The sequence below is a fragment of the Mesocricetus auratus genome, unplaced genomic scaffold, assembly GCF_017639785.1.
Source record: "Mesocricetus auratus isolate SY011 unplaced genomic scaffold, BCM_Maur_2.0 Super-Scaffold_100009, whole genome shotgun sequence".
NCBI lineage: Eukaryota > Metazoa > Chordata > Mammalia > Rodentia > Cricetidae > Mesocricetus > Mesocricetus auratus.
This window is the reverse complement of record NW_024429193.1, coordinates 67,204,224-67,229,970: the sequence shown is the minus strand read 5'-3', so window position 1 is coordinate 67,229,970 and position 25,747 is coordinate 67,204,224. Positions and strand designations below refer to the sequence as shown.

General features: G+C 52.6%; 1 protein-coding gene across 20 annotated transcripts; it reads left to right on the top strand.

Annotated features, from left to right (window-relative positions):
- Positions 1 to 1,979: 1,979 nt before the first annotated feature.
- Positions 1,980 to 25,466, top strand: LOC106021942. Of its 20 annotated transcripts, none has more exons than XM_040752486.1 (8): positions 1,980 to 2,111; positions 3,476 to 3,659; positions 5,904 to 5,982; positions 16,857 to 16,959; positions 18,562 to 18,732; positions 23,420 to 23,551; positions 24,022 to 24,148; positions 25,208 to 25,466. In XM_040752486.1, exons 1-8 carry the CDS (start codon positions 2,098 to 2,100, stop codon positions 25,223 to 25,225), a joined length of 828 nt encoding a protein of 275 aa, XP_040608420.1. In that variant the 5' UTR covers positions 1,980 to 2,097; the 3' UTR covers positions 25,226 to 25,466. The 20 variants fall into 20 exon arrangements, 14 of the variants coding, with proteins under 14 accessions (XP_040608420.1, XP_040608426.1, XP_040608425.1 ...); XM_040752488.1 differs by having other exon boundaries at positions 1,983 to 2,111; positions 24,022 to 24,142; XM_040752485.1 differs by having other exon boundaries at positions 1,985 to 2,111; positions 24,019 to 24,148.
- The last annotated feature ends 281 nt before the right edge of the window (positions 25,467 to 25,747 follow it).

Below are 25,747 nucleotides of genomic sequence, written 5' to 3'. Positions count from 1 at the left end.
GGAGAGGGAGGGGGATTTGACAGAGATACCTCCAGGGATCTCAAAAGAAGAGTTTGGGGAATCCAGAGAGGACATAGTGAATAAAGAACTTACTGCACAAGCCTGATGGCTGAGTTCAATCCCTGGGACCCAGGGGATGGAAGGAGAGGGCCCACTCCTCCAAATTGTCCTCTGTCTGTGTGCATGCAGTGGCAACCCCCACTGTAAAAAAAAGTAATAGAAGAAAATTTAAAGAGTTTTGGGATCGATCCTAAAGAAATACTCCCTTAGGAGGTAGAGGCTTCTTCTGAGCAGGATGGAAACAGGGTTTGATGCCTCACACTGGAAACTCCATAGACTCCAGGGCCTGCAGCATCAGACAGAGGAAGACAAGTCCTATCCAGTCCAGCAAGTTCTAGAAATAAGTCATGGAAATCAATAAGACCTGGAACTGTCTACTCTCTCATTCTGGGTGGTATTAAGTCCCAGTAACAGGGTTGGGGGGATACTGGGCACTTCCTCAGAGACTGAGGAGCTGCTGGCTGATCTCAGAGAAATGGGGGCTGAAGCTTTAGCACAGGAGCAAAGAAAACTCTCCACCCCAGCACTGGCAGAAAAGGCTCTCAGGGCAGCCTAGGTCCTGGTTTGTATGCTTGTGTTGATGCCAATAAAGAAATCCTTCAGAGCTTCTGCTTGGGGGTCCTAGCCACTTACCAGGTATAAAGGGGAAAGGGTTTGACAAGGGATGGCTCTGCAGTCTCAGTCTCCAGGCCTTCAGTGGGTATGGAGGTGTACCCCCCAGCTCAGCCCAGATATATAGATTTTTGTGTTCTCCCCAAATGGAGATTCTCTGTGCCTGGCTTCTCACTCCCTATGAACCATCCAGGCTCTGTCTTTACCTTAAGGCTGTCCCTGTCTTGAGGCCCTGTCTCTTGCTAGTACCTCACCCCCTTTGTTCATTCAGTCTCCGTACTGATTGTCTCCCTACTCTTCCCGAATAAGTAAAATGAGTAAAACCTCGCTGGCTTTCATCATTTTTGCTCCCCCTCATCTTCCCCACCTCAGCCCCCTTCTCCAAGGCTACAATGTCAGACAATTGCTGGTGTGCAGCTACAAGAGGAACCAGCGCTTATACCAGGGAAAGAGAAAGGGAAGAGAATAAATAATAATTTGCCTCCATTCAGTGCATATAGGTTGCCTGATTTGCATATATGCTAATGATGCTACAATTACCCTGCTGTTCTGGCCTAAGTTCAAGTTCTATAAATACATATGATAGCAGAGATAGGCCTTGCAACTCCACCCCCAAAATGATCAGGCATACATATGTATCTGTGAGCCTGTACTCTAGCCTACGAGCTTTCTTTGTTATTCTGTGCTCTCTTCTGGCTTTCAGCTGTCCCCTTCCTATGCTTTGAGGCAATTCTAAGCAAGGAGGAATGAGAAAACATTCTGAGTACAGTTCATTCTTAGTAGCAATGCCTTTATGAATATGATGGAAGAGCAACGATTTCCCCACACTGTTGGATTAGTTATTCTCATCTGAATGCTCCTCCTCCCATCGATTTGCCTTTTGAGGTACAGGTTATGAGCCAGGAAGAGGAAGACAATATTTCCTGGGCCTAATAAGATTTTCCAGAGAGTGTCATCGGGAGAGAGGACATGGAATGCCTTGTCCTATGCCTATCTCCCCAGCAAGAGCCCCACTCTAGCAGGAGCTAGGACCGGGATACACAGGGGGCAGATTTGTGGGTGAGGAAGAAATGGGGAGGAGGCTTGGAGCAACATAAAAGAGGATCCACAGCTGTCTGCTTTTAATTATAATTATCCCCTTTTGCTTCCTTTCTGGCTAATGAGGGGGGATTTAAATTTTCCCCTTTTCTCTCCTGTCTTTCCCTGGAATCGAGGGTGGGGTGAGTGTGGGGTCCTCCCCTTCCTTCCCTAGCCCCTGGTTACTGGGGAAAGGCAAGCTCCCGAGGGTGGTGACAGTATGAAGAGATCGTAGGAACAAAAGGACAGGTTTGGATTGCTGGACACGTCCTCCTGGAGTTGGAGGGACCCCCCCATTCCATTGGCACCCCCTCCTATCAACCCCCAGCTCCCTAGACAAGGAACTCAATGTCTTCCAGCCGGTGAGAAAGGAGCTAAGGGAGCCTGGGCTAGAGGAGAGGGGAGGGGAGGGATGGGGTGCAAAATTAGTCTCAAAGGATCTTTATTTCTGAGCTAGTGAAGCAGATGTAATCAAGGGAGGGTGAAATAATCATAATGGGGGTGGGGGAGGGGCAGCCGGGCTGCAGTGGGGAGACTGGGTCCAGACAGGCCTGGGAGTTGGGGGGTAGGGGGCTCGGAAGGGGGCAGCCTTTTACTCAGGAATGGGGAAGGGCCACCGTAAGAAGACTCTGCTACTTCAACCCTCAGAATCCCTCCTTGGGGCTTAGGGATGCCTGGGCCAGAAGGTGGCGGGGAAGGCGCGGGAGAAGAAGGCCCCTCCCTCACACACTCCCCATCTGAGGAGAGCGAGGAGAGGGAGCCTGAGAGCAGGGGGGGAGGGTGCGAGAGGGGAGCCAGCCAGCGGAGACTCAAGTGGCCTCCAGATCTGTGGGACAAAAGTTGGAGCGAGATTTGTGTATGAGAGAGAAGGGAAGGGGCCATGGGGAGGGGGGCTTTGACAATGAACTTGAGACAAACTTCATTAGAATGCAGGCCTGCTGTCTGTCACTTTGAGCTCAGACCGAGTTCCCATGCAGGCCAGGAAGAGAGGGAGGGAGAGAAGGGGAGGGGCGGAGAGTGGGGGTGAGAGAAAAGAGCGCGACCATTGTACCGCGGGGGCCTCACCTTCACCAAATATTAAACCCTAGCCCTGGAAACCAGCCTCCAAATCATTCTTGTCTTCTAAGAACGAGATAATTTATCTCCCACTTTGAGCCTGTGGTCCCACCCCTCCTGTCTAGACATCCAAGAGCTGGTGGCCCCTGTCCCTTAGTCCAGTTCTCAGCCTTTATCTTCCAGTGGCTGCTTATTCTTTCACAGCCAAGATTTAAATCTGTGATTAATCCAGGTGTTGGGGCTGTGTGGCCAGAGGCGTTTGGGGAAGGAGGGACTAAACACCCCAGCCTCAAATGGCAAACGGTGTCTTCTATAAGTCCCTGTCAGTTCACTCCCCACATGTCCCCACATCCAATCAGAGCCGTAAGTTCAAAAGTGAATTAAAACTCAAAGAAGCCTGGGACAGGGACAAGAGTACTTCTGTCATTCATTCTCTTTTTCATGCTTCCTTGGGGACAAGGGTGGCCTGGAGGAACAATAGTGTCCCTTGGCCCCTTCTTCCTGCGTCTGGTTAGAAAAGGCAGCAGTAGCAGTGGAGATGACAAAGACACACATGCACACCCAGGCTTGACAAGGAAGGAGGAGGCGACTCTGATGGGGCAGGCTGTTATTCTGGTGATGGTCATGGTTTCAGATAGGGGCAGCATCCCCCTTTTTCCTGGCTTTCCAGGGAGAGCAGCAAGAGAAAGAAAGAAGCAAACGAAATTCCTGAATGGATAGGAGATGCTACGTCAGCGGTACCCGAGTCGCTTCCTCCACTCCACAAGAGAAGAGCTGGGAGAGATCCGCGGCGGTGCAGCCACGCGCCAGCCGCTGCGCCCGCGCCGCCGCTGCCTCCTCCTCACAGAGGCAAGGTAAGTAGCCACTGGGGCCCAGGGAGGGTCCTAACTCCGGCAGGCATCTGGACTGGGGTTGGAGAGTGAAACCTTAAAAAAAAAAAAAAAAAAACCCGAGTCCAGGCATCCAAACCTAGCCTTCCTCCTGGCTAATGGAGGCTGGTACCACAATCACAGAAAGGAAAGCTGGTAGGTTTAGGAGGGTCTATAAAAAGGAGGCACGCACGCAAAGAGGAGCGAGGAGGCGTGTGTGGAATTGGCCTCTTGCCCACAGGTTTTCACCCCTGCTTCCCGGGTATCCAAGGCATCCACCGGTGGTGGAAGCAAGGGCTCTCTGCCCCAGGCCAGAGGCCCCTGCTCTCTCTCCCTACCCAGCCCCTGCCAGCCCAGAGCTCAGTAAATTAGTCAATGAGATTGGGGGTGGAGGCTAGGGAGGGTCACAGTGCTACTGATCCTATTAATCCGCCCCTCCCTTCACTCCCCCGGACACGGCCAACATCTTAATGCTGCAGAGGAGAGGCAGGGAGGAGAGTGGAGAGAGGACATCAGGGACAAGGGAAATGGCTCTGAATCTGGACTCCTGGTCCTCTTCCCTGCACTGCCTGCCTGCCTGCCTGCCTGCCGTATTCCTCTCTGTCCCAGAGATTAGGCTTTAAGGGAAGAACAAGTCTGGCGGGACTTTGGGGTGAGAGGAAGGTGCAATGTTTCTAGGAAGGTGAACATCAGAATTGGGAAAAACCCCAAAACCATTTTACAGAATTTCTGTTCATTTCATTCTTCTTCTCCCTGTTCCCACGAGGGGAAAGGGTTGGATGCTATGCGGGGCTGGAGGGCCCTCACCCTGCAGTCTTCACATTCACCCTAATAGAGCTGGCTGTCTTGGAGTGGATTTTTGTCTTTAATCTGTTTAAGAGGACCAGGATGCAAGGGAGAGGCACTCACTGTCCTCCCTTAAATCCCCACACAGTCTGGGTCCTGTGGAGCAGTGGAAATCAGAACAGAAAATAGCGACCCTGGTGCCCCAGGGGCTAGGCTCCTAGGAGAGGCTGTCAGCTGCCATACGTGTGCGCACACATGTTCTGTGCACATCGGGCTGGCTTCTTAGGTTGCCCTGTGCGAACCTGGGGTGGGCTGGCTGGGCAGCAGCTGGTAAGGAGAGGGGTCCCTGAATCTAGGCAAAGGAGCAGGAGGTTCCCAACTGCCCTACTACGGGTCTTCCTACAGGTCAGTAAGTGGGGACCGTACTCTGGGATAACAGTTTCCAGGGAGACCCCTCAGACACTGGTACAATGAGCTGGGTCAGTTGGGCACTCCTGGGAGTGGGAAGTCAGGGAGAGGCATGCAGAACACTCCCTAGAAAGCCAGCCAGACTTTGAGGTTCACTCCTACTCCCTACCTCCTTTTCCGCTCCCAAATTCTTCTGCATTCGGGTTCCTTCCTGACTTTAAAAAATTAGTATGGAATTGCATCTGAGTGTTTTAGGAGTTGCCTGTGCCGTTCCCTAAACCCTAATGTAATCTGAATGTAAAGAACTGGAAAAACACTGTGAAATATGTATGGAGCCCCACACCGAATATTAAGTAATAAGCACTGCTCTGTATTCATGCCTTTTGTGAACATGAGAAGGAGAGGAAAACGGACATTCATGGTGTGTCTTTCTGGATCCTGAGAGATAGAGAATTTGAAGACCAAGATGGGCAGGGAGAGGAAGGGAGATGATATGGCTGTGATTGTAACGGGTCTTGTTCCATTTTTATTTTTTAAGATAAGGTGTTGAACTCCTTTTGGTCCTCTTGCCTCACTTTATTGAGTGCTGGGATTACAGGTGTGTACCGCCAGGCTGAGCTATGACTGAGAATATCTCCAATCACACAGCACTTTACAGTTTATAGTGCAGATGGAAATACATTCCCAGCCAGGTCCTTCACTCCACACCTATGCACTGTGATAGCCCAGGAATGGCGGAAATTGGTGGGGAGAGGGTGGTGGGCTTTTGGTTGCTGTGAGAGAGCCCCAAGGGTGGGCTCACCTCAGGAACAGGGCCTGAAGGTCTGGGGTGGAGCTGTGTGTGAGCGAGGGTAAGGCAGCAAAGCCAGAGTCACCCAGAAGAACCTAGCTGAGAGACCCGGATCTGCCCAGTCTTTTGTTGGCCTAGCTAGGCAGCCTTAAGCCCTGAGGATTGAATTGGGGAGCAAAGCGGAAAACTGGGGAGACTGCTGGTGGTGGGGAAGAGGACTGAACTCTGGATTCTTCCTCCAACAGGAGCAGTCATCTAGAAGCAGCCTCCTTGTTCACCGGCTCATCGATGTCCTCATAGGTGGCCCACATCTCTGGCTTCGGGGTATTTATTTCCTTGCTCGCTTGATGGTGGTATGGGGGGGGGGAGAAAGGAAGCTAGTCCCGTTCCCTGGGTGCTCTCCACCCTGCTTGCTGTCTCTTCCAGTCTCCGGCCTTTGATTTTGGTCTATTCTGTAGTGTGACCAGCATTGTCAAAGCTAAGAGGCAATGCAACACCACAGCCTGGGACAAAAGGCCACCCTGTGTCTGTATCTGGTTCTGTGCAGAGGGGAGGTACTGCTCTGCAAAACACCCTCCCTTTTCTCCCATAGCCTCCTAAGGGAAGAGATAGAGGAAGTGGGGGAGGTGGTTGGCTTCAGAAGGGGACAGGGATGACACCTGGGTGACAGGTGAGCCAGGAGAGGAGTGCATGTTGGAATGAATGGGGCTTCCAGGCCCTTAAATGACTGAGTAGGTTGGCATACAAGGCCATGTACCTTTGAGAATTGGGAGGTAATACTGCTAGGCTTGTCGGTGGATTTACCACTAAATCTTTCTGAGTTTATGGGCATGAGTGTGCATGCCTGTGCTTGAGTGCGGGTGGGCTACACCTTTACACAATCATGCTTATGACCATAGAAGGTCTTATAGAAAGGGCCTGATGTGGATGAAAAGCTGACCCCCACCATCTCTGTCACCCTGTCTTACCTGTCTAACACTGTAGGAATAGGACAATGGGTAAGTGAGTCTGTGGGGGATCAGGAGGAGCTGGACAGGCCGTGTTTCCACAGGCTGGGAATGCTCCCACTCTTACGGACCTCAGTGGCCATCTCCTCGAGAGTATCTCCAAGCAGCCTAACCTCATCTATGCATAGGGCTGGACTTTAAAAAAACAGTATTTATCATCTTAACTGCCAATTATTACTTTAATTTGCTACAATTCTATAGATATTGCAAATATTCAGTAACAGAATATTGTTTAATAGTGGTCAGTAATTAGCTTCTGTCTCAGAAATGCGTTCACCCTCCGATGAAGCTTTGGCCTGTATCTTCAAAGCAAATCCACCTTGCAAACAAGGGAAAACTGTGTTTTTATTTAACTACCTATTTCAAAAAGTGTATTACTGCCAAAGTATACATAAGGAGTCAAAAGGCTGCATCCAGATAGCATAAGCATGTCTCTCTCTGTGTGGGCCCTTCAGACACAGACAATAGGTGGGCTGCTGGGTGGATAGGGACATTGGCTTCCGTTGTGGCTATGACTCAATGCTTGGGCACTTTCCTAGTATGTATTGAGTCCAGAGTTTGATCCCAGGGACCCCAAAGAATGAAGGATCCTGGGACACTCACAGCCCGTCATTAGCACAAGTCCCCCAAGAAGGACTCACAGTGAGGTCCACAGGCCACCAGAGAGGAGGCTGCTTTGTGCTGGAGAGAACAGAGAGCTCTGTTCCAGATGAGGCTCTTTTAGGAGACTGAGGCTGGTGAGCCAAGCTCACCCTCTGGAACTATTGTGCCCACTGTGAGTCCTGCAGGCCTGCTACCTCCCGTGGGTAGATGGGTCTCCTCTGACACAAGCACAACTCTCAAATAGTCTGCATGAGCCTTACCTACTTTCCTCTTTGTGGACAAAGAATATGTCAAAAATCTCCTTGTTCTCGAACTTTTGGAGGGGTTTTCTTGTTTAAAACTGGAAGAGCATGACTTAAGTGCAGACGTTTCAGCTTCTCTCCAAGCATAGGTCCCTTTCGCACTGGCCTGAAAGTCCACTCATCTGCACTCCTGAAAACGAGCAGTGAGATCCAGGGCAAAAATTGCTTCCTCAGGCATTGGGTAGAGGTGTGCATTCCATGTGCAGGACAGCCGAGAGTAGCTCCATGTTCTTTTGCGGGGCATCTTCTCCTTAATTTAGATACTGTTAGACTGAACTGCCATGGAAAAGTTCAAAGCCATAATAAGAGCCAGCAGGACTTTAGTCCATATCTGCTGTGTGGGAAGCATTTTCAGAATCCAGCTAAGTGTACTCATTTCTTCCTTAAGGTTAATTTTGAAAAAGCCCAGTTGAGCCTGCATTTGGCCATTAGGAATATGTGAAGGGAGTGGATACCGGGCAAGGAGACCTTTGTGTACTCTCCCCTTTCAACCAAAAGTAGAGAAGGCTTTGACTGCTTCAGCCGCCTCTTTCCTTATGGCCTTCAGGGCTCCAGGGGAAGGGGTGGAGGTGGAAGAGGGCAGGGCATGGTGAAGATTGGAGAGAAGGAAGGGGAACATTTTACCCAGCAGAGGAAGCTCTTTACTTCTAGGTGTTGGAAAGGGAGGGAGAGGGGAGAAAGGGGCTGGGGGTGGCTTTTAAGCGGTTTTGTGGAAAGAGCAAATGTTCTTGGGGTGGCTGGCCAGCTATGCAGAGAAGTTTAGTGTGCATGGGAAGTGTATGTCAGGCCTCTGGTGAAAGGGTGTGCAGTGACATGAAGAGAAATATTCAAGGGATTGTGGGTATGGAGGAAAATATGAAAAGCCTTATGGAGATGGACTTAGGGACTGCATTTAGCACCATGCTGGAGAGGGGCTGCCTACAGAGCATTTGGGGAGAACCCCTTTTTTTCTGCAAGTGTACTAGAGCTCCAGGAGCCTCCAAACCCCATTCTGAGCTGTAAGGGCATGTGGGGGGTGGGGAGGAAACAGTGTAGGGGATGCCTTCTCTGCCTCTGTCCTTCATCCTCGCCGTTGGTACGGTACTCCTAGTTCTGGAATGGGAAAGTATACAGACTGTCAAAGCTTCTAGAACCCTCTTCCTTAGCCGGGTTGGGTGATACAGGCTTGTAATCTCAGCACATGGGAGAGTGAGACAAGGTGATCAAAATTCCAAAGCCAGTTTGGACTAAAGTAGGCTGAAGGCTAGCCTGAGCAACCTAATGAGAAAGCCACAAAGTAAACCAGAAGGGACTAAGGGGAAGGCTCAGTGGTAATGGGCTAGCCTAGTCTATGCGAGGCCCGAGCTTAATTTAATTCAGTACCTAAATTAATTAATTATCCTCTCTCTTGGAAAAGAGCCTTTAGACACTAAAGAGACTTGACAGAGAATTCCGCCTAAACCTGGCCCTGAGAATGTCCCCTCGACACTGGAGAGATCTGGCCACTTGCTTCCCCTTGCCATCAGCATTCTAGCAGGAAAACAGCCTGTGGACTTTATCTCATTCCATACCTGCTCCACCCACATCCACACTGCCAGCATTAGTGGCAATGATTATCCAGACATTCTCCTGTTTTGGGGAGAAGCATCAAGTCAAACCTACTAACCCTCACCTTGCATCTAAGCAAGGCAAACAACATGCAGGTCTGGCTTTGTCTTGGGCTGCCCATGGGCTAACAGAGAGAAAAATCTGGACAGGTCTGCTGGTTAAAATGATGTCCCACCTAGTGTTTTGAGATCCCTGGTTATGGCTGGCTGGTACCTGAACCAGTTTATGGAAGGGATCTAGCAGAGGAAGAATAGGAAGATGGAGGGGCTGGCAGACATAATGGCTGCTGAAGGCCCATGACTTGCTTTGAGAACTTCACTGTGGCTAGAACCAAATTTTGCCCAAGAGCAACTGGCTACTGCCCGGTGCTTTTCTGCTTCTGCCTTTTGGGCAGCAGAGGGAAAGATGATCTGACTGGACTAGATTGAGAGCCAGGTGGAGAAGGCTGAGGCTGGAGAATTGAGCCTAGCTGGAGCCCAGCTCTGGAGCTGGCACCTTGGTGCAGTGCTGCGGAGCCCGTAGGGACACGGGTACAGGGACAGGACTTAAAGGCCTCCAGGGCTGGGGCCATATTCCTAGCCTCAAAACCGGCTAGGATTCTCAGCTATGGCTGTCCTTCCTTTCACGGAGAAACTTGATGCTGGAAACAGGTTCAAGAAATGTCCTCCTGGAATCTTTGCTCACCATTGTCTCCCAGCAGGAGTTTCAAATTGCACAATCTTTTCCTTCAGGTTTTGAGTTGAAAAACCTTGAACAAAAGCGATCCTTACCTTTCCTAAATATTAGGATCACAGTTTGGGAGGGACTAGAACTCAAAAAGAATCCCCTGATGGGAGGGGCTGGGACCGATAGAGTCTCCAATCCCCCTGCCTCAACCTCCCCAGTGCTGAGATTACAGAGGATCACTTCTCTTTGAGGGAATTTTCCCTAATCTGTTTTCTATCTTTGCGCACTGGTCCTGGTACAAAGTACTCTGCAGGACCCAAATGGAAAATGTAAGGCCTACAAGAAGGGCGAGGGTAGCCATCAGAGCCGCAAATGGCAATGGATTATAAATACGTGGCAGGCGGGTAGGAGATGAGGCAGCCAAAGGCTGAGGATCCACACGAAGACACTGGTTCCCTCACCCCACCCCATTCTCTGGGGGAGGGGCACCCCAATTGCGAGCCGTGGACTGGCCTGGGGAGGGCGGGGGCGGGGATGGAGGGGGGAGAGAAAAAAAGAGGCAGTGACGTCAGACCAGGTATGGCCAATCAGAGACTGGCCTGAGGAAGGAGTGTGAAGGGATGAATGAAAAGTCCGGAGCCTGAGAGCGCCCCCGCCAGAGCAGCGGCCAAGGCTGAGGAGGGAGCTGGGACTCGAGACCCCGCTCCTCCCTGCCGGCTCCGGCTCGGCCTCTGCACCTGGTAAGCTCCCGCACCCTCGACTCAGTCGGCGGAGCTGCCTGGGTGGGAACGCACCGGAAGACCGCGCAGGACGGCAGCCCTGGGCACGCTGGGCTTGATGTAAGTGGCTTGACCCGCGTGGGGACGAGGTGGGGAAGCGCCTCAGAGTCCAGCGCGCGTCCGCCACCTGCGACCACAGAGCCCCACACCCTGTGTGCCACCCTGGACCTCCTTCCTGTCGGTTCGGTCCAGATCGCCACCCCCCACCCCCGTCAACAACTAAGGGCACCTCTCTCGTTCAGACCCCGGGCAATTTTCACATCCCTGGGTTATTTCAGCTGCTATTTGCACAAAACCGACTCTCGCGGTTCTGTGGGCCCAGAGCTCGGCGCACCTGCCTGGCCGCCCTCTGCACTCCCCGCAAGCCCACGTCCTGACTGCTCCCTCGTCTCTCTGGGTGGGGTCTTTGCCCTTGGGAGACTCGGGAGTCTCGGTATAAGCCCCGTCCTGCCGCCAGCCACAGGCTTCCCCGCTGGGCCTCCAGATTCTCCAGTGCTGGGGTTCCGGTCCGGGGGTTCGCGGTCCGCTCCCCTTCAGTCGGTAGCTGGGACCCGCTCTGCGAGCTCGGCTCGGCCGCACCCACGCGGAGCTCAGACTCCACCTTCCCGAGGAGGGTGTGGACGCCGTGGGAGGTGGGGGAGGCCTCAGCCTCGGCCCCGGCGGTCCTCCCGGGTGGCACGAAAGGCCCTGAAGCCCTTCCACCCGCACGGGCGGAACCCGGCGTCTACATCGAGGAGGAGGGAGTGGGAAATGGGCGGTCAGGCTTGGGGCTGCTGGGATCCACCCTGGATTCCCGACCTCAGAGCCGTCGGCGGTCGCATCCTTTCCTCGCTTTTCGAGGTCTCGTCGTGACAGTGCATGAGGTCCAGGACCCCATCTTCGCCTCCATACCACGCGTGTCCCCCACCCGCCGTCGAGCGACGCGAGACTGCAGAGGTCCAGGCGGCGGCCGGGAGGCTGCGTGGAAGAGGAGGCGGCGGCCAGGAGGCGGGGTTGGTTGTTATCTTTGGTTATCTAGCTGTATGAGTGGTGTGGAGTCTTCATAAAGCTAGATAACCGAAAGTAAAAATAACCCCATACACTGCGCAGAGGGCCCGAAACGCTGGTGGCGGCAGGGCTGCATGCTGGAAGGAGAGCCACGAGTCCCACGAGGCTGGGGGGCCGGGGCAGGGCGGGGAGGTCGTCGCCTTCGAGGGTTGCTTAGCCCAGGTCACCTTCGAGATCCCCACCCGTGACCGGCTGAGCTGAGAAGAAAGCAAGAAGTCGCTTTGGGGTCGCCTCTGCAGGCCTGGTCAGATCCGAGCAGTCCGGGCCCCAGTACCAGGGAAGCTGCTCCCGGGAGAGACAAAGTCGTTGGAATCTAGTTGGAAGGTTGTGGGGACGTGCCAGCACCCTTTCGCTGGTCTTGACGCCTCCTGCTCCGGGGAGCAACTGCGGTCGACTGCTGTGAGCAGCTTCCCTTTAACTCTTCCAAGAGAGTGGTGGAGTTCGAGGTTCGTAGAGGGTCTGTAGAAAGCTGGCTTTTGCTTTGGTGGGTTCTCTGTGAAGCCCCCAGCTTTACTGGGAGCCGAGATTATCCAGGTGGGAACAGGTCTATGAGCTGCCGCGGGGTGGGGTGCTTAAACACACACACACACACACACACACACACACACACACAACGAAGTCATTAGGGAGCAGGCTGGAAACAAACACACCAGGGCAAGGGTGGGGATTGGCCAGGGACCCATTTGCCCCTGGAGTTCGGGATCCTGGGGGCAGATGCTTTGCTTTCACTTTATGCCTTCAGGACCTGAATGAAGTCTTGCAGAGACTCTCTGGCTGCTTTATCATTAATGATCCAAGGTGTAGAGTCGGGGGTTTTTACCTTCCAGTTCCAGCCTCACTCTTGGGAATCGAGTCCCAAAGGAACAAATGGCCTCAGGGAGCTCTGACGATCTCAAACACAAAGGAATGTGTAGCTGCCCAGAGGAAGCAAGGAATTAGAGAGATTAATTGGGGCTCCTGCAATGAGAATCTATTTATCTGGCCTGACCTAAATATTTTAGTAAAAGAGGGTTTCTACAGGGAGAAGATGATCTACCAAGCGTGGCCAGGGCTAGGAATTCCCGCTGCATTCATATGGCCCTGCACCAGACTTGACCACCAGGCATTTGGAGAAAAGGGCCGTAAGGACTAATAAGAGGCAGAAAAACTGAGCAAAATGTCATTGCACAGCCCCCGGTGTCTTCTGTCAATTTAAAAATTCCTCTCAGGACTTGATTTTATAGCTAAAAGATAATGATTCAATTTTGTATTACATGAGAGAAATATTGGAGAATCCAAATTCAAAATTTGGGGCTTCAGGGAGCCTGTTGCCCTCGTGTGTCTCCTTTAGGGGAGGGAGAGTCTAGCCTCTCGCCTTTTCAGAAGCTGGGAATTTGTTTTGTGTGGTTGTGGGGGAGGTGGGGCCCGAATTGGGAAAAGGATGGGGTTCTAGACTGGGCCGAATGGTCTCCAAGGCCACACTGCCTGGGAGATGCTGTTATCCCATGTCACACAGGCCCAAGTAAGCAGCTGATGTTGCTCAATGGCTTGACACCCAAAGCTCCTGCCATGGACTCTGTCTTGGAGAAAGTGAGACCCAAGGGAGCCAAGTGGGCTTGGGGAAGAGAGAAGCAGAGAGAAGAGACAGAGATGCCTCACTGCTATCAGGGATTTGCGAGGCAGGAGGAGGAGCACCAACAAAACAAGCTTCCTTGTCCTTACTGTTTTTAGTGTTTTAATGTATGGTGTTGCAAGTGTGTAGCCCAGTCTACACACTACATCCCAGGACAGCCAGGGCTACGCAGTCCTCCACCTCCACAGGCCTATAATCCCAACACTTGGGAAGCAGAGGAGGGAGGACTAGGAATTCAGGGTCATCCTTGTCTACACTGCAAGTTCCTGGCCAGCCTAGAACCCCTCGCGCGCGCGCACACACCAAAACAAAGAAATGTATATTTTGGGCACCCAAGGCTCATCCCTAGGAGACTTAGAGCCTCGATTGCTAACCACAATGGTTTTATATTATCTACCGCCATGACTGTGGATTCTCAGGGGTTGTGTCTTCTTTAAGTGCGCACTGAGGTTGGGTGGGTGGGGTTCTCAGCAGGACAGCTGGTGACTGAAGTTCACACATCGGATGAGGAGGTAGGGAAGCAGCAATGTGGAGATCATAGGAGGTGAGGTGTATATGCTGCATGGTGAGCTAGGAAACTCGGCTGGACCACTGGGGATGCTAGGATGTGGGCAGGGAAAACCACAGAAAACAGCTGGAGTTTACTAAATGCAGACACTAACAACAGTGATACCTAGAGTCCCCTCCTCTCCTTTATTTTTTAGAGAAATATTTCTTTTGAACTGTTTTATTTATTTTGAGTCTCTGGTCGTGCATTGGTAGGTCAGAAAACAATTTGTGGGAGTCAGTTCTCCCCTTCAACCATGTGGGTTCAGGGGTCGGAATTCCAGTGTCAGGCTTGGTGGCAACCACCTTTACCCGCAGAACTATCTCCCTGGATCTCTCTCTTTTGTTTTTGAGACAGAGTGTAGCCCAGGCTTATGTGGAACTCATGGCAATCCTTCCGCTTCAGCCTCCCAAATGCTAAAATTACAGGCATGAGCTACAGCGCCTGGCTCACCACTCCCTCCCTTCTCTATATCATATGGAACCCTGCTTACCCAATCAAACTACGGAGGAGAATTGCTTTCATTGGAGTTCACACTCCACCAGCTACCCAATTGAGAAAGCTTCTTTGTGTAGTCACAGCCTGCCTGGGTCTAATAACTGCCATTTGTATTTTTCAAAGTTTGCTACATCCACTAGATTTACTGGAAACCAAATTCACATCTGGCTTCTTTTCTTCTCTTTAAAATTTTTGAAAAAAAATTGTGTGTGCGCACGCGCGTGCGTTGGTGTTTTGCCTGTGTATATGTCTATGCACCATATGTGTAGTTGTGTAGTGCCCTTGAAGGAAAAAAGAAGGTGCTGGATCCCCTGAAACTGGGCTTACATTACAGATGGTTGTGAGCTGCCATGTGGGTGCTGGGAATTGAACCTGAATTCTCCGAAGAGCGGCCAGTGCTTTTAACCACTGAGCATCTCTCCAGCCCCTCAGCTAGTTTCTTGACCCACTTTTCTTCAAGGCTTTGTCCTATGTTCTTTTGTAGAGCTCTCTGTACAGGCAACTGAAGGCAACTTTCTTGAAAATATCCCACACAAATTTTACTTGATCACCTAGACCCAACCCGAGACAACACCCCACCCCTTTAAGACATGCAAAAGGTCTTGTTAAATTGGGAGTGCCAGAGTGGCACTTCAATCCCAGCACTTCTGAAGCAGATCCAGGCAGATCTCTGTGAGTTCAAGGCCAGACTGGTCTACATAGTGAGTTCCAGGACAGCCAAAGTTACATAGTGAGGCCTTTTCTCTAAAAAAAGAAAAAAAAAGAAAGAAAGAAAGAAAAAAAAAAAAGAAAGGAAGGAAGGAAGAAAGAAGAAAAAAGAAATGTAGCAAAGCTGGAAAGCTCTCTTTGACATGTTTGTGATGGAGGAACTGTAACCCTTTAAAAGGGGGAGGGGTGGAGAGGGTACCCTTAGGAACCCTGTAAAGAGGAGGGCTGGGCACCTTGTCATTTATAGTCATCCTCCCACCCACATCTCTCTTTGTCAAGTTTTTGGGGGCGCAGTTTCACTTTTAGCCCAGAATGGTCTAGAATTAACAAGGTAGCCAGGGTTGGCTTCTAACTAATGATTATCCTCCTGCCTCAACCTTCCAGTGCTTGAATTATAGGCATGCCTGGCTTTGTGCTCTTTCTCCTAAGTAAGGGCATGGTTGACTGGTAAACTCACCTGCACATAATGTGTAAGTGATAGTTGCAACCTTCTGCCATTAAACATCTAGACTCTAGAGTTACTAAAGGCAGGAGTTGGGCTTAGTGGGTCATGCCTATAATCTCAATACTCAGGAGGCTGAAGCAGGAGTATGCAGAATTCAAGGCCAGCTTGTTCCCACTGAGACCTTGTCTAAGAAAATAATTTTTAAAAGACCCCACAATAGGGAAATGGGGTTACTGTACCAATAGGCAAGATGGGCCAACTCCCCCAGGAGATAAGTGGGTTTAGGTTAACGGTGGCTTCAGACCACTGCAAGGGAGGAGACGGAATCCAGAAAACATTTGGGCTTTTGAGGAGAATGGGGAACTCAGAGTTATGGAAGGGAGGAAGGGTGGGTGGGTGTGCTTTTTGCTAGGAGAGAGGTGAGGAAAAGGGGAGGCTCCTTGCCACCCAGGCTCTGCCAGGGCTAGAGTGACACCCCTCCTCCTGCCCTAATCCCCATTAAGGCAGCTCTGAGCTTGTTATGACAGCGACTGAAGGCGGCTGAATTGCTGTTTGCTGTGTCTGCTAATTGGACTGAAGGACTGGGGTCTGGACACTGAAAGAGGCCATTGTTGCTGTTTACCTTCCACAGCTGCCTCCCTGGGACCCTCTGGTTGAGGGGAGCAGCATACCCTCGGGTCGTGGCACCCGTTCCCCGTGTCCATGCGAGAGCACCCTGTGGGGACACTGCACATCCCATTGCCTCGTGTGGTTTGAGTTTCCACAGCACAGAAGGGACAAGTGTGGCACCTGACTGGGCCTAGGAGAGGCTCAGGGTCCCCCTCTCCAAGCCTGTATCTTCCCCGCCCTTCCCTTCTGTAAGGGCGCCTTTCCTGGAAGCAGCCCAGGCACATTTTCTTATCTGCCTCCTTCTGGACCAATGCTTCTAGACTTGGCTACACGCTAAAACCACCCTCCACGCCCATACAGATGTTTGGGCTTGGCCCAGCCTAAAAATCAGAGCAGGGATGACACCTTGGAGTCTGCACCATGATGCAGTCAGTTGTTGGCAGACCCATCTCTTGCTTATCTATATTACTAAATTACTGTGGAAGCCATAGTATTTAGAATGGAATTTAAAGGACTGTCTTCGACCTCAGCCTTGCTCTTCCCTAAGGGCAAAAGCACTGATTCAGCCTTACATGTGCCTGTGGGTTTTTCAAAAGGATCCCAAGGAACTCTGAGCTAATCTGGGCCTCTTGAAGATCTAGGATGAAGGGGTGGAAAGTTCAGGACTCACGTTCAGGACTCACCCACCCCAGCGCTCTCCGCCCCTCCAATAGCAGGGAGACTTCCTTCAAAATTGCCTTTTCTCTTTTCTTACTGTATCCAAATGTTTCTGCTTCTCTTTCCTTCAGCTTCTCCCCTGGGCGGGTGGGTGTTTCACCCTCCCGCCCATTCTGCTCTGTGGACAAGGAAGCTAGGACCAGTGACGTCCAGCACCAAGGACAGCTCCCAGCGGTGAGTGAGCCTGCCGACTCATTTAGGACCGAGGAGTTCCTCCCACCTCCGTTCCACCGGGAAGTCTCAGGAGACAGGCTGAGGGAGGTGGCATGGCAGCCTCGGGAACACTGGGCTTGAATTTGGTGTGGACGCTGAACGAGAGTCGTGGTAGGAAGGTGAGAAGTCAGGAAGGATTCCATGTGAGGCATGGAAGACAGAATGTACAGATCAACTGAAGCTAAAACAAGTCAGCCACCCTTGCCCTCTGTCATCATATGTAACCCAGGGCATGCATGTGTGTGTGTGTGTGTGTGAGAGAGAGAGAGGGGGGGGGAAGGTCATTCAGCTGGTGAGTGAAGCTTGAAGGCTCAGGCTCCTGAATCCAGCCTAGCTTTGTCCGCCTCTGATCCCCGCTTTAGGAATCTCCTTGCCCAGTTCTGGCAGGAGTTTCACAAGGGATGTTCCACACAGAAGGTCAGGATGCATGTCTGGGAATGTGAAGTATCCATGAGAACGGGGAGAGGTGGGACTGACTGTTCTGTCTGAGAAGGCTCGAAGGGAAAGCCATGGAGAAGGCTTACCTAGCAGAAAAGGCAAGGGGGAACCATCTGCCAGGGTATAGAGGCCAGTGGATGGCCTCCGGGAGTCTCTGGAGACCAGCAGGAGTCATGCAAACTGGACCGGGGCCTGGGAAAGGCCCTTCTGTGTGCCCATGCCTGCTCCCCCAACACCGTGAGCCCAGAAACAAAGGGACCATTCTCTCATTTGATGCTGCCATCTCTGGCTGGCAGTGCCAGGTGGCAGGGGCATCAGGGGGTGTCAATCCATTATCCACCCCCAACCCCTAAGTCCTCTGGGGCTGAATGTTGGGGAGGTGGGTGTTCTATGCTATGTTGCCATGGTAACCACCCCAACCCCCAACCCCAAAGCACAAAGCACTCACCCCCACCTCTAGGAGAAACCTGGGTCTGCCTGGGAATCTTCCCCTGGCAATCCCCTTCTCTAATGCACAGCCATCCCATGCTGAGGCACCACCCTCAGCACCGGGAACCAAGGGCCCACAGGGCAGCCAGGCTGGTATATGCAGCATCCGGCCAAGGATGTACAGTAGGCACTCATCCCTTCTACTTCACCCCTCTCTCCTCAAGCTCCTGTGTCCTTCGCCTGTAGCCAAAGGTATCCCAGGACTCCTCAGCTGAAGTGATAGGCTGTGTTGGGACCTCGGCCTTCTGCACTTTCCCAGAAATAAGGGACACCTGCTACCTTTAGCAAAACCTCCAGGCTGTGTGAACTGAAAGGAGGAGGGAGCCATTCCTGACACCCTCCATCTGTACCCTCACCATTACTCATTAGGCATTCTGCCCCCTCCTTCCGCTCGTTAAGCCTTATTTGCATATATTTGCATAATACAGTTCATTTGCATTGCAGGAGGCTCATGGTAGAAGCCAGGAAAAAAGAGGTGGGGGGGGTGGAGAAGAGAAAAAGGGAGAGATTTTGTTTTCATCAAAGTGTGGGGGGAGAGCTGGGGTGGCAGGAAGAGGATAGAAATAAAAACTCATACTACTTTCTTTCTTCCCTCTTGCCCGCCCTCCCGCCCTGGGTTGGACTCAAATGCCAAAGAGAGATGCCAAGGGGCTGCCTTTTCTGTCCCTTTTTTCTCCTGCTTCCTCCGGCCTTGGCTCCTCAGTCGGGGGCCCCCCACCTTGTTGGAATCAGGCTTCCGAAAGAAAGCCGGGTAGGATGCGAGTCCGTGGGAATGGAATCGTTGGAAGAGGAGTGCCGCCATCTTAGGTAGCCGGCGTTTATAAAATGGCCGCCTCTGAAGGAAACGGGCTGAGAGCCAGGCCTGGTGGTGGACGTGAAGGAGAATGACACCATAGGGAAGGGCTTCCTGCAGACCAAGAATAGACCCGATCATTGCTATCAGTGGGCAGAGGAGGGGGAGAGGAAGGGAGGGGGCGTTCCCAGAAAAGCTAGGAGGTTCTGCATCTAATCAGGATGGTAGAGAAGCCTCCACACTGGATACAGATCCCGGAGGACTCAAGACTGTGGGTGATGTCAAAGGCCAGGGGAGAATCAGGGCGAGAAGACCAGCAGGAGAGGGGCGGCGTAAGGCTGGGGCGGGGGCTCATCTGCCGATTGGAGGGTCTCCGTGCTGGGGAAAGCGCTGTACAGCAGTGTATTCTTGTGCCCAGCCGGCACTGCCATCTTCGCCACCCTTTGGAAGCCGTGCCTGCTCTAAGACCACCCACAGCCTCTTTCCTGGGCCGGCAGCCATCCTTGCCCTCCGTGGATAAACTCATGAACTTCCCCACCTGTGTTGGCTTTGCTGCTTGTGTTGGAGCTGAACTAACTTATTCCTAGTTTCATTCACTCAGCCAGCTTCACACATATGTGCCAGGGCTTGGTGTCTCCCTCTCGGTCACTTTGGTCTTCAACCATCTGCTGAAGGTAGAAACTCTCACTCACCTTCTTGACCTTGGTCTATTCAAAACTGCAGTCACAGCCTATCCACTGGCCAGTGTCCTGCTGTTAACTGCTCTCAAGTCCAAGCCTAGAGCCTGAAATGGTCACACGCCCAGGCCCTACTGTGAAGAACACTGGGAAGGTGCTTGTGTTTCTAGCCTCTGGGTGGCAGGGCTCAGGAGGGGTCCTGCTCGGGGAGTTCAGTTGCTCACTGGTACCCACAGGCTTGTTTTCTTTCCCCTAAACCCGTAGATCCTCAGGTTCCAAATTTTAATTTTTAATGTTGTGTATTTATTTTAGTTTATGCATATGAGTGCCTGCATGTTTGTATGTGTGCCACATATGTGCCTGGTGCCCGAGGAGAAGGAAGCGTTGGATCTCCCGGAACAGGAGTCACAGATGACTGTGAGCTGCCATGTGGGTGCTGGAAACTTAAACCCGGGTCTTCTGGGAGAGCAACGAGTACTCTTGACCCCTCAGCCATCTCTGCAGCCCCAGGTTCAAATCTTGAGTACTGTCTGGATTTGCCCTGTGTCCAAATCGGTCTCACCAAACCCTGCCATTCCCTCCTGTGCCAACTCATGTGTCCAGGTCTTTCTGTCCCTTACGCCTCCATGTTGATTCCTACAGCCAGCAGGCTCTTTGAATGCCTGGTTCATACCAGGTATGGCTGAGGGAGAAGACCCATGGTCCTGTAGAGGGGGTAGTCTAGTGAGAAAGCAGACACAACTCACCCCAGGCCACTGCAACATGCCTAATGGCATCCTGGAGAACAGTAATAAGGCAGCAATACAAGGTATTCAGGACTTTGGGCGAGGTAGATGGTAGGAAGTATCTATCAGAAAGAAAAACATGCTGTATTTGGCGACATGCCTGTCCCTCAGAGGAAGTGGAGCCTTGGATACTGACGCAGGGAGGCTGGTTTAATGATGGGGGTTTGAGGAAGTTAGCCATGGACTCAGAGATGCTAGGATACAGCACCTGGCTGAGAGGTTGTCCTAACTTGCAGGAGGTTCACGTGCATACAGCCTGATGGTTTCTGAGCTCTTCTCACATTAAAAACAAACAGACTTAAGAAGCCAGGGGCTGTAAGGACGACTGGTGCTGGCATGGAAAGGAGGGAGTTGTACTCAGAGACCGAGGGAGGAGTGGGGTTCAGAGCTTAGTCTGAGGGATTCTCCGGCAGCCTGTGGGGTAGGGAGGACAGGAAGTGCTGCTGGTCTCCAGACTGCCATGTAAGCACGATGCCAGCTTAACACAAAGGCTGCTCTGTAAGGGGCCTTGGCAGTGGCTGTCAGGTGAGGGGACTTAGCTCCTAGGGCCTTCAGTGCATGGGGGGTAGGGCTGGAGGTGGCCTCAGGCTTCCAGCAGGTCTGCACCAGAAGAAAGAAGCTAGCCAGAGTCTCCCAGAGAGGCTGCACCAAGTGGTCTCCAGGCCAGGCTCCTGTCCCTGCCCCGTCTGGCCCCCGGGGCTGGGCCCCATCTCTGCCCACCTCCCATTCTTTCTAGAAGTACTTCCTGAGCCTTCTAGCCTCTCTCTCTCAGTCCACACACACCCTCCCAGGCTTTGGGCCCCACTGGAGCCCAGAGGGACTGTCACAGCAAACCTCTTACACTGAGGACTGTGTTGGGAGGACAGAGTCCCTAGGCCACCTCAGTGTTTAAACCTCTCTGTCTTCATCGGCACAAGTTCCTTTGGGGCCTCACTTCCTGCTTGTCAGCACTGGAGAAGGAGCCGCCCCTCAGCGGCAAGCCCTTGCTGCCCACCTGGCCCTTCTAACTGCTCTTTGGGGTTTGGAACCCTTGAAACAGTAGAACGACAGCAGGCCAAGGGCCCAGTCTGTAGGAAGGAGAGCAAAAGACAGAGTGAGGGTTGGACAGACAGGATACAGAATCTGGCTTCTCTCGCTTGCTAGTAGAGGAGTAGAGAGAAAAGTTATCGATGCCTTTGGGCCCTAACTTTTACAGCCCCTTGTAGGGTAGCGTGCATATGTCCAGTGTTCAATGCTGAGCACTGAGGGTCACAGTAAGAGGAGGGAGGACTGAAGTGACAGTCTTACAGGCGCCTGGGCCTTGGGACGCCGGCTGAGGAGAGGAGATTCGTGCTAGGTACCTGTCTAGTGCCTGGAGCTGCCTGGGTCTCAGGTCTGTCTTGGAGGGTGACATCTTGTCGGTACTAGTGATCGAGTCCACTAGGAGGCTTGCTCCCAGCTAATCCTACCCCTTCCCTTAGCCTTCTTTCTGTTCTCCAGAGCAGGGTATGCCAGGCACTGTGGAATCTCTGTTCAGGGAAACCCATGAGGGCCCGCAAGCCTGCCCCACAGCAGGTCCCTGGTCCTCGGCACCATCATCAGTGAGCTACTTTTGGATCTGTTGAGATCCTTGGGCCCGTGGTCCAGGGAGACCCTGAGCAGGGAAGGTCTTTGTCTCGGCACAGTTGTCCCTTGTCGTGCAAGCAAGAGTCAGGGGAGGAACAACACTGCCATTAGCCCTCACCAGCAGCTTTCGAGTCTCCAGGACTGGAGGGGAGGACCAGGCTGAGGCGGCATATGGAAGAGAGCCGGAGCACGGTGGAGCTTCACCTGTGAGGGCTGCCTTCTGCTGGGCTGTCCATCTGGCACCAGCTGGCATGCCAGCTCCGCCCCCACAGCCAACCAGACTCTTTCTGCTGTTGCTATGACAATTGGCTGCCATCTTGTGCTCAGGGCACTACCTCCTCTCTGGATCTTCCTATGGAGCTCCTGAAGGACAGGAAACAGTATCTGGTTTCTTTTTTTGCAAATGGCCCGGACAGCCAGGCGAGGTGCTTAACACCTGTAATCTCAGCGCCTGGATGTCTGGGGCAGGAAGAATGGTAAGTGTGGCCGGCCTCACAGCCAGAGAGTCAGGCCTCAGTCTCAAAAACAAACCAAATTTCTGGGTATAGTGACATGTCCCTTTAATCCCAGCACTTGAAAGGCAGAGGCAGGAGGATCCGTATGAGTTCAAGACCAGCCTGGTCTACAGAGCAAGTTTCAGGACAGTCAGAGCTACATAGTGAGATCCTGTCTCAAACCAAACCAAGTTAGTTATCACGCCCAGCAGTAAGGACACAGCTCAGCTGGTGGGGTGCTTGTCTAGCATGCACACGGGCCTGGGCTGCTCCTGGCACCACACAAACTCTACGTGGTGACACACTTGTCATCCCAGCACTCAGGGCTGAGGCAGAAGAGCTGCTACAATTTGGAGGCCCTGCCTGGGCTAGATTTTGAGTTCCAGGACATCCTGGGCTATGATATAAGACTCTGTTTCAGAGGAACAAAATAATGGCAATGACCAAAATAGGCCACCATGTCCGGCCCTGTGCTACGTTTCATTGTGTTCAGATCCTGTTTCTGGGCCGAGACTGCAGCTCAGTGAGAGCGCTTGCCTAGCCTGCACTGGTGCAGTCTCCAGCTGCCAAGGGTGTGGGGGCAGGGTGGGGTGGGGGCAGAGCCTGTTTCCGGCTTCTACAGCAGACTTTTTCTCACTCTGGTTAGAAAGCTCCGGTCGTTCTCGTTCCTGCCTCTGGAGCCTTCCCCACCGTCTGGCCACGATCTCTCTTACTGCTCACTGTCTGGCCGCGATCTCTCTTACTGCTGTACTAACTCATAGCTGACCGTGGGTGAGATGACGAGCAAGGAAGGATTTGCCACCCAGCTTTAACCATTTTAAAGCAATTCCTGTCCCTCGATGGTGGGAAATGGAAGTCGAGACTTAGTCAACTTCGTATGAAGTTTAAATGCCCGTAAAGCCTCGGGGACAGGGACAGTGAGATGGCTCAGTGGACAGAGGCACTTGCCACTAACCCTGGCAATCTAAGTTTATACTCTGGAGGGAGAACACTGGTCCCCGTATGTTGTCTTCTGACCTCCATACATGCTCCATGGCTGCACATGCCCCCCCCAAAAATGTAATAAAAATGTAAAAGACACAGGGACTTCCATTCATTGTCCCCAAATGTTTTGGAACATTCCTTCCTTGCTCCCATCAGCCTAGAGGAGCACCCAAGGACTACCAGGGAAGGACCATTTCCTAGGCTGGCCGATGGGGCTTTAGGACTACCAGGGAGGCTCCAACCAGTCCCTGAGAACTCCAGTCCCTTCCTTCTATCACCAAACAGAAGGTGAGGAATGGCTGTCTTGGCTAGAAGAGTCCTTGGTGCTGAGCAGGGCCAGCTGGCTGAGAAGCAGGTGGGGAGGGAAAGGACCCTGCTTAAAAGGGGGCTGGGTGGGAGGGCTGGGTAATTTATGGTATCATTGTTCCCACCCCTCTTCCCAGCCCCCCCTACTACTTTACTGTTGCTAGGAGACCCCGGCTAGCCCTGTCATCTGGACTGCTCCTCCCCAGCCAGGGTGGGCCCTACCCAGTCCCATCCACAACCCTTTCTCAGGCCCTGCCACACAGCCGGCTCTCCTGCCGGTCCCTCCAGGTTCAGCCAGCTTGGGAGCAGGGTCCAGGGGAATAGGGGAATGTGGAGGAAGCTAGGCGACAACTTTGGGGGTGGCGGAGCACTCTGAGGGCCTTCAGGTGACCTGGGAACCAAACCTGGAGGAAGCCAGGTTTATACATGCAATTTTTGTGGTCTTTCAGCAGCAGGATGCAAACAGACTTCTCAGCCCAGTCCCTCCAGTCCAAGTCAAGGCTAAGGCCTGGCGATGGTGGGGGAAGAGAAACCAAGGAGAGGAAGGCTGAAGGCCATCCAGGCTGCAAGCAGGTGACAGTGAGTGCAGCTGGGGGGTGCGGGGATGTGGCTGAGATCCCCACCTCTTCCTCAAATTCTTCTGTTAGAAGGGAAGGCCTATAGGAAAGCGGCTAAGGGAACTCCCAAGACTTCTTTTTTTTTTTTTTTTTTTTGGGTTTTTTCGAGACAGGGTTTCTCTGTGGTTTTGGAGGCTGTCCTGAAATTCACTTTGTAGACCAGGCTGGCCTCGAACTCACAGAGATCCGCCTGCCTATGCCTCCCAAGTGCTGGGATTAAAGGCGTGTGCCACCAACGCCCGGCTATCACTTGATTTTTATCACAGTTAATCTGCCCTGGTTGAAACCCAAGCGATCCTGTCTCCTGGTCCACAGGAGCAATCAGAGGCCCCCAGAGCCCCCAGTCTGAGAGTTTGGCTGTGCTTCACACGGATGGGGCTCCCTCCCAACGCTGATTTCCTGTGGACCAGGTTCCCGGGACAGCTGCAGGGTCAGTCTCCAAGGGAAGCTCTACCAGTTTCCAGGGGCTGAAGCGGACTGGAAGAGCAGCTCTTCAGCTCCTGAAGTCAAACGCTCCTAGACTGCTCTCTAGCGCGCTTCTGCCGCCTTCATAACCAAGTTTCCCAGACTCTGGCCATAGTTCTAGAGTTCTCAGGATCTGAGCCTCATTCTGGACACTCTGCCCTCAGTGTTCTGGGATGTCCTAGGGAAGATGCTTACACTTGGCTCCTTCCCTGCTGGAGGACGGGATACCCTTCCTAGACTACTTCCTCTGTCTAATCCTGAGGTCTCCATTCACAGAATACATTCATTCAGGAGTGTGAGTATGTGTTTGAGTGTAAGTGTGCAAATGTGTTTGAGTGTGTTTCTGAGAGAGAGGGAGAGAAGGAAAGAGAGAGAGAGAGAGAGAGAGAGAGAGAGAGAGAGAGAGAGAGAGAGAGAGAGAGAGAGAGAGAGAGAGAGAGCACTCACGTATGTTTTGTTATGGGCGGGCCTGGAACTCAGAGCAATCCTCCTGCCTTAGGTTCCCCTTTTCTGAGATAACAGGCCTTTTCTCACTCTTGACAATTTCTCTTTGTAGGCCAAAGAGAAGACCTGACCTGGCCATGAGCTCCCCGAGGGCCAAGTGTGCTCCCAGACTGAGAAGGGGCTGGCTCCAGCAAGCAGATGTGAAGAGAGGCAGAGGTGTCACCCTGCAGCTTCTGCCCGAGCTACTGAGGGCCTTGCTCACCTGGTCACTTCTAGCAAGTTGTCCCACCTGGCCCATCTATTTCCCATGTTGCCTCTCGGCTGCATCCCTAACCCTACCCCATGCCCAATAAAGTGTGTTGCAGATTGAACAGCAGCAGTTGCCTCTGGATGTGCTGGGCAGGGACTGGGGAGTACCGGGTGCTGCATAATAGAGCAACATTGCAAAACAACACAGCCACACCTGCTGGGGCTCCCTGAGAGCAGCTCCCCCACCCTTTCTGCTAGCCTCCAGCTTCATGAGAAGGGGTCCAAGACCATCACAGCCATGAACTCCTCCCCCAGGCAGGGGAGCACCAGGCGAGCACGAACAAGAGTGGGACTTCTCTTTAGTCAGGGGCATGGTTGCTGCCCCCTCAGCAAGCGCTCTTTC

Excerpts from the sequence above, each read along its gene's own strand:
- LOC106021942 (XM_040752485.1), top strand. Across the intron at positions 5,983-16,856 it reads CCCACATCTCTGGCTTCGGG|CTTCTCCCCTGGGCGGGTGG; the intron begins GTATTTATTTCC and ends TCTTTCCTTCAG. Across the intron at positions 23,552-24,018 it reads CTTCTATCACCAAACAGAAG|CAGCAGGATGCAAACAGACT; the intron begins GTGAGGAATGGC and ends GTGGTCTTTCAG.